Source organism: Myotis nattereri, assembly GCF_964212035.1.
Source record: "Myotis nattereri genome assembly, chromosome: 14".
Taxonomy (NCBI): domain Eukaryota; kingdom Metazoa; phylum Chordata; class Mammalia; order Chiroptera; family Vespertilionidae; genus Myotis; species Myotis nattereri.
Window position 1 is genome coordinate 53,801,882 of NC_138089.1, and position 12,196 is coordinate 53,814,077.

Below are 12,196 nucleotides of genomic sequence, written 5' to 3' on the forward strand. Positions count from 1 at the left end.
GAGTTCATCGTTGACTGTGAACTATCCAGCACCCACCTAAGTGAAAGAAGTGTGTGTCTATCATTTTACTTTTTATCCAATCCCAGAGGTGTCCCCGCTTTGCTTTCTCCCGCCTCCCTCATCCATCACCAATGGAGTCCATGTAACTCACTCACGTCTTCTCTTTTGACTGTAATGTTTAAAACAAAGTAGAAAACCCGCCATCCTCCGGAGCATTATTCCCAGTATGTTGAGATTCTGCTTCCCGGCAATAATTGACAGTTTGGCTCAAAGAAACTCGTAAAAGTTCTTTACAGGTTTGATTGTTTCTTTACGTTAACAAGCCCTTCTCACAACACACCTCCCTGATTCTGACTCTGTCGCCTTCTTCCCTATATAAGGACCCATGTGATTACACTGCACCCGCCTGGATAATCCAAGTTAAGCTCCTTATTTCACAGATTAGGACATGGATGTCTTTGCTGCCCACCACACTCCCCATCTCCCCTACACTCCAACCCTAGGCCACCACTAATCGACTTCCTGCCTCTACACATCTACCCATCTTTTTTTTCTTTCATATTCCATTTTCTCCTTGAGTCTCATGTTCATCCTTTGCTCCATCTCCTTTCCCTTATTGGTCTCTCTGTGGCCGCCACCTTTTCTCTCATTCCTCAGGAGATGATGGGCCGCTGGAGACAGAATATAGGAAGGACGGGGGTTGGGGTGGGGATGAGAGGGCTAACGTTTTACAGGACCAAATGCTGGGACAGGCATGAGGCTCACAGATGTCATCGAACAATATTAGCAAGTAATGACCTGCAAGTTATGGAGAAACCAAGTCAGCTGGGCAGTATAGTAAAACAGCCCTTTCTGTAGGTGAGATCATTTGGTTTTAGGACAACCTACTTTGTCTTTGAGGGTCTCAGTTATCTCAAACTGTAAAACAAAAGGGGTTTGGCCAGATCCGTGGTTCTCAAAGTATGATTCCTGGGAGCCTGTTAGAAATGCAAATCATTTAACCCATACACACACACACACACACACACACACACCAAACCTGCTATGTCAGAGACTCTGGGCATGACCCTCCCCTCAATCTATGTTTTAACAAGCCCTTCTGGTTACTCTGATATATGCTAAAGTTGAGAATCACTGAACTAGATTATATCTGAATTCTGTAGTTTTGAGTAAATGTCTATCAGCGGTTCTCAACCTGTGGGTTGCGACCCCTTTGGGGGTCGAACAACCCTTTCACAGGGGTGGCCTAAGACCATTGGAAGACACATATATAATTACTTATTGTTTTGTGATGAATCACTATGCTTTAATTATGTTCCATTTGTAACAATGAAATTGGGGGTCACCACAACACGAGGAACTGTATTAAAGGGTCACGGCATGAGGAAGGTTGAGAACCGCTGGTCTAGATCTATAAAAAGAAATCCTTTCTGGCAGGAAGAAGACAAGAACATTGAAATCTCCCATCATCTGATATTTCTAGATCCCAAACCTTAGAACCTCCGTGTATCCCTTCAAATAATTTCCGGGTCTATACTGCATGGCATGAAATGAAGACCCTTGCTTCCATTAAAACGTGCTGTGTGCGTCTCACACCCACAGGTCTATAACACCGGGCCAAGCACCCTTCCCGGGGCATCCGTCAGCATCTCTCTCCCTAATCGACTGTCACCTGGAGGCGCAGAGATGTTTCACGTCCAGGAGGTGGTGGTGAGTTCTCCTTCGTTTCACTGTTGCTTTCAGACTTGAACCAGCTCATTCCCGTTCTGTGTTCCACCCGAGGGCCCAGGAGGTTCACTCATTCTAACCTTTGGAAACACCTGGAGAAGCCAGGAGACCTGCAACACCCGAATGTTTACATTGAGACAGCGTGGTTCACGCCATAAGAAGACCTCTCTGGGGAGAGGTCGGGGTGTTGGGTGTGGACCTGACTTCCGGGGTAGACGTCACTGACTCGGGAAACCCCAGCAACTGTCTGCAGTCATGACAATTGCCTGGATGCATTTTTCTGCAGGCAAGGTCCACAGCACCCATAAAGCTTCTCAGAGCATGACGCATTGGTTCATAAAACCTAAGTGTAGGTTGAAACTCAAGCTTATGCAGAATATGCAAGGCTACCTGCTCCTGCGTCAACTCCAGATGGTTCTGTCTCAAGAAAAGCCTGGTAACTGGCAGAAGGTCATTCCCACGGCCTCTTGACTTCCTTGGTTTCCAGGCCAGCACATTCCCTTGGTTTTGCCTTTCTCGCTGGCTCTTCTCATCTCCCCAACTTCTGCAGGGCCCAGCGTCTCCTTGTTTCTACACTCGGTCTCAGAGATCTCAGCCCGACCCGTGGCTGTATATTCGGTCTGTGCCCGACTCAGCAAATACTTTGCACTCACCGTATGCCAAGCGCTGGCTTACTGTGGGGAACGAAACAGACAAAAACATCCTCATTTCCAGACCTCGTGAATATTCGGGTGGAGAGAGACAAATAATGCATAAATAAGACAGACGTAGTGTATAATACCCCCTAGTAAATGCTATGGAGAAAAGTGAAGGAGGCAAGGACTGCTCAGGCGGGTCTCACTGAGACCTTCATTGGGGAGGGCTAGGGGGGACCAGCGCTGTCTCAGGAGTTTGTAATGTGATATTTGCATATGAAGGCCCTGCCAAGTCAGTTTCCTGAGAATTCTCTCTCCTTGATTTTAGCCCTATTTGGTTTCTCTCCTTGGAAATGCTGCCCCCACGGTACCCCGGCACCCCCACGCTGCCGGGGCACAGTGTCCGCATTGGACATTGAGGAGTCTGGTGGGGGGGTGCTCATGGGCGCTCCCTCCGGGGGAGCTTTCTGCCTCAAAGCCGATCGCTCACTCGCTGGCAACAGCCTTGACAGGAACATCGGTTTCTAAAGCTGGCTGGCTGTGGGGGCGCATTTTGCATGAGAAACATCCTGGGTTTTATGACTTGGTTGTGCACGGAGGGTAATTGCAACAAGAAGTCTCCCCTGCAGCAGGCCTGCTGGAGGCCAAGGTTGAGCTTGTACATAAGCCAGGCCTGGCACTTTAAAGCAGCTCAGCAACGAACCCAAAGCAGAATCGAACCACTCACTCCCCAGCTCCCACCCCAGCGTCTACTGCTCTCCCCAGTGGTGAGCACATGCTCTTTTTTTCTCCTCCTTTACCCTCTGTTTTTTCGGTAACAATTCAAGGACTCGCCCTATCCCACTCGTTCATCCCGGGAGGGAGGTGCCTGTTATAAGAGGTCAAGGCTGAGGAACCCTCCCCAGGATGCAAAGTCCGTGGGTGAAGTGCATTCTTTTCCTCGATATCCTGTCACTTCAATGATGTCATGTGAAGTGAGCCATTCATAACACAGCTTATGCTGTAAGATGAGGGGATAAGAGAGGGAAGGGGGGAAGGAAACCCCTCCCAGGCAGGAGACAGATTTCTGGCCCTGGGGTGGATTTGGGGATTATATGATCTAACCCTGTGCCTTTGAACAGAATACAATCAGGACATCTCCCCAGTACAATGGAGCTGTGTTTCCCCTCAGTGCCCTGCGCTGAGCCTTCCTGGTACCACTGGAAGTGCGTTTTTTAGGACTATCCTCAATTCTCCATGCTCTAATTTCTCTGACCTTTTCTGAGCTAAAATGGGAAATAGTTGCCTAGCTCCCTCTGTGGAGCTGGGCTGTTACTTAGTCATTTCCCCACTTTCCTTCCACAAAAGATCATAAGAGACAGACAGACAGACATGGATGTGTTGTTCCACTTAGGTGGCATTCCTTGGTTGCTTCTTTTTTTTAATATATTTTATTGATTTTTTTTTACAGAGAGAAAGGGAGAGGGATAGAGAGTTGGAAACATCGATGAGAGAGAAACATCCATCAGCTGCCTCCTACAACACCTCCTGGGAATGTGCCCGCAACCTAGGTACATGCCCTTGACCGGAATCGAACCTGGGACCTTTCAGTCCGCAGGCCGACGCTCTATCCACTGAGCCAAACCAGTTAGGGCCCTTGGTTGCTTCTTGTATGTGCCCTGACTGGAGATTGAACCTGCAACCTTGGGCTATTGGGAGGACTCTAACCAACAGCTACTGAGCCTGGGCCTGATCATTATTCCTTTAATTCTCTTTTTCCTGTCCTAGGCCATTCTCTTTGCTCTCTCCATACAGTCCAAATAAACAAAAATTCAAAACTGAGCGCCCCATAGAGATGCCTCTTTCCTCAACCTCTCCTCCTCGCAAATGTTTTACTCAGGCAGGTAGGAGCCCGTTAACCGTTTGCGAACTTACTGACTTCCACTCCTGAATATTTCTCTGTGTGACCCTCAGACACCCTGAGGTTTGCTATAAAAAGAAAATAATTTTAAAAATCAACAAGGAAATCTTTCTTAATGGCCAAAACCATGAAGTGCAAAACCGTGCACAACCCACCTTTAGGCCAATATCCTCTGCCTCCAACGTCATCCCTGACCTTGTCTTCCAGCCACTGTGGACCCTGAAGGCTGCTGACCCACCCACCAGGAGGTTATGGTTCAATTTCTGCTCGGGGCACATGCCCGCCCGGGTTGTGAGCTCAGACCCCAGTGCGGGACATGCAAGAGGCAGCCAGTCAGTGATTCTCTCTCATCATTTATGTTTCTATCTCTCTCTCCCTCTCCCTTCCTCTGAAATATATATTTTTTAAATAAAAATAAAAAGGGCTAAATCACTTGTCAAATATAGAGGCTTCCAAGAGCAAATTTAAACTCCAAAATTTTGGTCAGAAATATAAAAACATCTCTCTCGCTCGCTCTCAATCTCTCCCCCCGCCTCCCGTCTGTTCCCCCTTCTCCTCTTTCCCTCTTTACTTCCCCTTTCTCCCCTCCCTACACACACACACACACACACACACACACACACACACACACAGTCTGCTGATCTCAGCCATGGGCTCAAATAATTTTTTTTTCTTTTTCTTCTTTCTGCACATGCCTGAGTATGAGCTGAATAGCCAAGTTCCTGAAATGGGTCAGGATTAGGTTGGCTTCGACTTTTTTTGTTTTTCTCAACAGAAGCCAAACACTTAAAAAGCAGGGAGATGGCTGACGGAATTCTGGAGTGGAAGTTACGTTCCTGGGCTCTGGGCTCTGGGCTGCATTTTAGTCCTGGATGGAGGGAGAAAGTGTGTGTCTCGGAAGGTGAGGCTAAGCCTCAGCCTGGCCTGTTCTTGCACAGCGTGGTCCAGAGGGTGCCCTTTAACCCGCGTGGACAGAGCCCATGAATCAAGCCAACGGTGCCGTCTCCCGCTGACCCGGGCGCCGGCCTTATCAGGAGACCAGAAGCCTGTGGTCGTCCTGCAGGGACATCTGGAAGCATTAAGGCCTCCTTGTGGGGTGTGGCCCCGCCGGATTGCCCATGCTTAGGTACCTGGTGTTTTCTGGCCTTAAAAGTTGCTGATTATACAGTTGACTTTCCTTCATTCCTTCCTTTGTTCCTTAAACGCAGCATGACAGGGCGCCCTGGCATTGCAGGGGTGACGGGTCGTTACCAAAGTCAGTCACAGGAACTCTCACTGAGGATAAACAGAGCTCATCAGCCATTGCCCAGAAACATGCATCCCCATTTAACCTGCCAGGACTAACTGTGGCTGCTTCGGGAGCACAAAACCGGGAGACCTCCTTTCTGACAGACAACCAGGTGTCTCCCAAAAGGGACTTTACAGCAGCGTCAGACACTGACAAGTAATTACCTCCCCGGCTCAGGGAGCCAGCTTCACTCGCCTCTCCTTCATAATCGACACTTACCCCCTAAAGCATATTCCGGGCCTCCCAGAAGCCTGGACACTTTAGACTTAGTGACTGACATGTAGCTTTCTCTTGTCACTGCTCTGATGACTGTAGTCTCAGAAAGCCGTGTAAAAGGTTAGACAGATGGTCGCCCACAAAACGATGGGGAATGACCACTTCCCTTTTAATAAAGGGGTAATAGTGAAGTGCCACACCCAGGAAACGCAGAGGGAACTCTGTCCATAGGTGTGCTGCTTTATCCTTTGCCGGAAGATGGGGCCAAGAGCTAGAAGCAGAATTGAAAGAATCCCATACAATTCCAAGGACTGTGTTGGGTCCCACGGGGCCAGAGGGGTGTGTGTGTTGTGGGGGGGAGGGGGGCGGTTACTGACTCATTTATTATCCAAATCAGCAGACTGTTCTGCTCCCAAATGCTTCATTATCTGTGGAAGGAAAGCATTCTTGGCATGCATGTCAAGTGCTCAGATAACATATTCATGTCTCACTTTTTCGCTAAAGAGAGTCTGACCGCATCTGGAAATTCTTCTGTGTCACTGCTTCTCTGAAACTGCATCCCATCTGTATCACTTTAACTCGGGTACAAGGCCATGCTGGTGAAGTAGGCCCCCTCTGGGAGGCCGGTCTCCATCGGAGGAAAAGCAAATGAATTCTGTTCCACAGAGCAGCCTGCTGGTGGCCCGCACGCTTTGACTTTGCAGGGTGTCGGCCTGTCACACCCAAAGGAAAGGGTGTTGGGGAGTGGAGAGGGAACCCCGTTGTTTTAGCCAAAACCTAGAGCTAGTGGTGGGGGTGCTGGGAGTCATTAGTTTATATCCCAGAAAGTGCGATTTTTTTTTTTTACGAAATAATGGCAGACTCCTCAAAATTGTACAGTACATCATGTTCTCTTCTCCTCTGGAACATTGGTTTTGAGGTTTCGCCCCTTTATTTTCTGTTTCCGTTTTGGTCTCGGTAACACCCTGACCTTTCAGATCTAGTACAACTTTTCACAGTGGCGCTGGGCTTAAGGGGTGGGGTAGGGGGTTGAGGAAAGCAAGTGTTTTCTTTAAGAGATCATTTTTCAACTGGAAAGAGAGAGGACACCTAAAGTGCTTGTCTTTTCTGGCTTTTTAAAGGTCTTTCCCTTTCTGGAAATTAAATGACATGAAGTCATTCGTGAACTTCTTGCTCCTCCCACTCTATCCCCGTCTCTGCAGCTTTGGCAGCGAGCTGGTATTATGGGCGCCCGCTACCATGCTCTCCTTCAGCCTTTTCAGTTCAGAACCGAACATGGCTCCTCATTTGAGGATCCAGGCTCAGAGCGGATGCCCAAAGCTAGGTCCCCATTTCACTTACCCGTAACCATTGTGATCATCAATGTGTTTTTTCTTTTGTCCATATGAACACATTTGAGTCTCCAGGTACACACAGAGGTAAATATCAGAAAATCAGAAGGAACTGAACTAACAAACAAGGGCGCCCTTTTCACAAAGTGTAAGAATCTGTAACTCTTCAGAAGGGCCCACCAAGGAATGCCTTAGAGAGGGCCTTCCTCAACATGATATGAGGCATCCACACAGAAAGTGTGTTTCCAACCCTGCGAATACGTCAGTAGCATAAAGCGTGGCATGTTTAATAGGAAGAACTACCCAAATGGTTATCACTGTTTCTCTGCACTGTTTCAGTATCAGTCATGTCATTGATATTGAAAAATGGGAGTAAATGAATGGATCCACACCCCCTAGGTTATGATAAAGGCTTGAAATGAATGGTGATAACATGAAAGCATCTATCCTCGGATTTATGATTCACATATTGTCATCTTTTACTGTTCTTTGGTCAATACAAAGAAACGTTCAATAGTAAATCATAGCCATGAGATTTAACAGGAGGCACAATGTAAAGGGCTCTGTAACACTGTTATCACAGTTCACCTTTTGTTGAGTGGGAAATGTAGTTCTTATCTATCCCTCAAGTAGTAAACATCTTAGGGTGGCCTCATTAACCGGTTGGTATCATTTCGCAATCATTTTATGAATACTACTAGAGGCCCGGTGCACTGGTGGGGTCCCTCGGCCTGGCCTCTGGGGATCAGGCCAAAATCGGCTCTCCGACATCCCCTGAGGGGTCCTGGATTGTAAGAGGGCACAGGCCAGACCGAGGGACCCCACTGGTGCACGATCGATCGGGGCCAGGGAGGGACTGTGGGAGGGCTCCAGGGCCTGTCCCGCTCATCTCACCCAGTCCCGATCAGCTGGATCCCAGTAGCAAGCCAACCTACCGGTTGGAGCATCTGCCCCCTGGTGGTCAGTGTGCATCATCAAAGGGTTGGACACAGCATATTAGGCTTTTATTATATAGGATTTTTACTTTAAACCTTGGAGTCCTAAAATTAATGTCACCAAAGCCGCTGTGGTCAATGGTCAGCCTCCTGTGGCAGAAAGGGAACTTGTGTTTTCTGATGCCTTGGTTCCAAGGGTTGGCTGTTGGTAATGAAATGAGCAAAGGAGGCATTCAAAACATTCTCTGGGTTTTCAAAGTCAAGGGGCATGTGAATTCAGAGGGACAGGTGGTGCGTCAGGGGGTGGGTCATGTTTACCCAGTTGCCATCAGCTGCAATGGGTGTAACATGAGAAGGAAAAGTGGCCCAAGGGTGTAACCGAGAACATCAAGTCAGTGATTAGCAGATAAAGGTCAGTTAACAGGAAACACGTGTTTTCAAAAAGCGAACCTATGCCCCCTTTCATCCCAGTCAGTTCAACAAACAGATCTTAGATCAGCTTCACCCGAGACCCACCCACACTGGCGAAGATGCCCAGCCTGCTTCATGGAAAGCACCGAGTTGTCGCTGAGTGGGTTTCTCTGCTAATCGAATCGTCCCATTTTTCTTTCATTGGCTGTGAGTGCATTCAAGGCAGTGCACTGTGTACATTGAGTCAGAGACCCTGGTGACCTTTCCCATCCCAGAACCCAACCAGCCAGAGTACAGTCAAGGAATGGGCCAGTAGAAAGAGGGCATCTCTGCCTTAGCTTGTTGAAAATATACCAATAAGACCACCTGGCCCAGGTAGAAAGTGGTTCCTCTGTTTGAGCCATGTTGACCACGTCTTGGTAACTGGCTCCTCCTAAGATTCTCCTACAAGGCCTTCCTCCATGTCCAGGCCCCCCTCTCCTGCCTCATTTCAGGCCATTATGACCCAACATTCATCCAATGCTTAAGCCATGTTGAACTCTAGGCTCTCTAGACTCAACTCTACTGTTTGTACCTCCATGTTTTTGCATATGCTGTTCCTCTCCGCCTGGAATTACCTTCCCCCTTCTCTCTTTACTCTCCAGAAGTTCCTTTATCATCTCCAAGATCCACCAGAAGTGCCACCTCCCAATCAGACATGCAGATCATGACAGGGGCTGACTTGCGGGTAGAGAGAGACATTTATAATCACAATTAGGGGCTCTGCTCTGAGGTCTGTGAAAAGATAACCATAAAATGATGGTCCAGGCCCTGGCTGGGTGGCTCAGTTGATTAGAGCACCGTCCCTACACCAAAATGTTGCAGGTTTGATTCCTGGTCAGGGCATACACCTAGGTTGTGGGTTCGATCCCTGGTCAGGACATATAAGGCCATCAACCAATCGATGTTTCTCTCTCTCCCTTCCTCTCTAAAATCAATAAACATATCATGGGGTGAGGATTAAAAAGAAAAAGAAAAGATGATCTGGTATGGTTGGAACAGAGGCTGTTCAGCTGGGGTGCGAGGAAGGTGGAACAGGACAGTGATTCCTTCTGGGGATTTTGGAGGTGATGCTCATACCCGGGTCAAAGCTGACAGCTACAAGACAGGTTACTTAACATCTCTGAGCCTGAGATTTCTTAGCTCTAAGTTGGGAGTGAAAAGTCAGGAAACCAGATGTTCCAGTTTGCCTGCCACTGATCTACGTCTCTCTCATGCTCTTCTGTCTGGTTGACTCCCCCACTTCACTCTCAGAAATGCCCCAGTTTGGACAATAAATCATACGGTCACCCTACTGATAGCAGTACCCTCTGCATGCGGGCGTTTTAAGGATTCAGTGTATGCCCAGAGCACTTAAAATAGTAGCTAATGGTAGCTGGTATTATTTCTGTTTGTGTTTGAACTTAGTGTAGAGATGAGAATTGGTTTCCTCAGGACGTGAGATTCAGAAAACAGATTGGAGGACTTTTGTGTCCCTCCCGTCTTCAGGCCCAGGGATAGACGCTGTGTTGAGGCTGCCCTGGTCTGGGATCCTGGGGGAGATCTGTGTCCTCCCTCTCTCACTTTAGGTCAGCAAACAGCTCTTGGTACCTTATGCGGGCTCATCTCCTGAGGCTACAACATGGAAATTCCATTTCCTCTAACCCTGTTATCAGCCACCCTCAGCCTGGAGAGTCTTTAGTAAAAGCTCGAGATGTTCCTTCAAATAATAACATTCGAAACAAAGCGTGGATTCTCTTTTTCGGTATCACACCCTGATTCATACTTTGACCCCAGCGTTTCGTGAAACGAGGCTCTGCCAGACCACCTGGAGTGTGCACTCCGTCCTTAGGCCTGGGCCTTGGAAGCTTCTGGCCCGAAGGCTCCCCCGACGGAGGCTGACCTGGACCCTGCCACCAGGTGGTGTCCACATCCCCCTTGGGCTCCCAACAAGTCCCCGAGTCACCATTATCTCTTGGCTTCAACTTGCACCCTGTTTTCCTTGGGGTTGGGACAAGGAGGGGGGAGGGACCAAATGCCAACAGAAAACCCTCAATAGCCGCCTTCGCCGAATGCAGCCGTGACCCTGGGCCCCGCATCCCCTTGGCCTTTTCTGTGTGTTTGTGAAGCCCTGTTAGTCACATTCCCATAGACATGGATGTCTTCCAGCCCCCAGGGGTCGCGGAAGATAAGCAGCCGTGTCATGGGAAGCATTTGGACTCACAGAGTCCAAATAGATGAGAAGTGAGTGGGCAGAGGTGAGCAGGGGGCAATGGCCACAGAGTCCTTGGCCAGACAAGGAAACGAGGCTGATAGACAAGAAGAGGACATTCCTGCCCCCTGACTTTGAGCAAAGAGGCTGGTTAGAACCAAGTTGTGTGCTGGGGTAGGGGAGGTGGTCAGCAATTGCTTATCTATTTAATGTGAGATTAGGTGACCCCATCGGTTCGGTTCCCCATCAGGGCACATGCCCGGGTTGTGGGCTCCATCCCCAGCAGGGGGCGTGCAGGAGGCATCTGGTTCCATGTTTTGCTCTCACGTCCATGTTTCTCTCTCTCCTTTCATCTCTCTGTAAAAATTCATTTTTAAAAAATGCACGGATAGTCCTCCATGTGTGGAATTAGCAACCAAGGCCTGCCTTCGTGAGTGCATAGGCCACCACCCTCATGTTACACCTGAGGAAACTGAGGCACCGAGACCCGAATGGCAGAGCTGTTAGGAGGCAGAGCTAGGCTGGGGCCCGGGACCATCGAGTGTTCATCAAGGCCACCTGTGCCATAGGACTCCTTACTGGTGCCACTTATGCCCACACCAATCACATGACCTCGGAGGAGTCATGGAATCCGGGTCCTCTGGTCCCTTATCTGATAGCCGAGGCCTCGGGACCACATGACCTTGGAGCTGCCTTCCAGAAACAACATTCCAGAATGCTCTATTCCCCTTCCCACACAGGATATGGGGTGGCCTGGCCTCCCGTCCAGCAGGCACTTTTATCTCCATGGTCTAAGCCAGTGGTCGGCAAACTCATTAGTCAACAGAGCCAAATATCAACAGTACAACAATTGAAATTTCTTTTGAGAGCCAAATGTTTTAAACTTAAACTATATAGGTAGGTACATTGTTATTAACTTAATTAGGGTACTCCTACGGCTTAGGAAGAGCCACACTCAAGGGGCCAAAGAGCCGCATGTGGCTCGCAAGCCACAGCAGACCTGGATCACAGTGGAGGACTCTTGAGATTCCCAGGCTTCTAGGCTACTGGTTCCTTCCTTTTGACCAAGGTCAAGATAGGAAGGGATGGCCTCCCTCCACCCTCACCGCTCCGTGACTGTCACCCCAGCCCCAGCCCCATGCTCCATATCTGAGAGGCAGAAAGGTGGGTACAAGCAGATCTCTGGAGCCAGATGACCTGCACCCTAGCCCTGCTCTGCGCCTGCCCTGGGGGGGGCGGGGCGGAGGTGGGGGGGCCTCTGCCTCTCGCAGTTGCCTGGCCTCCCCTTGCCTCTCGGTGGGGATACTAACAGCTCTCACCTGGTGGGGGTGAGGACAGGATGAGTTCGTTTGTGTAAAACACTCAGAGCCTGGCACACAGTAGGGCTGCACAGTGGTGGGTATCACTGTGGCTGTCGCATAGTGTATCCAACACACATGGAAAAATGCTTCCCTTTGGTGATCCTGGCCAGAGACTGTGCTGCTCCGTTTTAGCTGAGGGAGCGTCACGAGAGGATTCGGGT

At 49.2% G+C, this 12,196-nt stretch overlaps 1 protein-coding gene across 1 annotated transcript in view; it reads left to right on the forward strand.

Annotated features, from left to right (window-relative positions):
* Positions 1-12,196, forward strand: part of ITGA9 (integrin subunit alpha 9) — a 249,627-nt gene that overhangs the window by 199,005 nt on the left and 38,426 nt on the right. Inside the window, exon 21 of the mRNA XM_081105874.1 lies at positions 1,603-1,710. Within this exon, the coding sequence (XP_080962000.1) occupies positions 1,603-1,710 (108 nt within the window). The remainder of the gene's footprint in view (positions 1-1,602; positions 1,711-12,196) is intronic.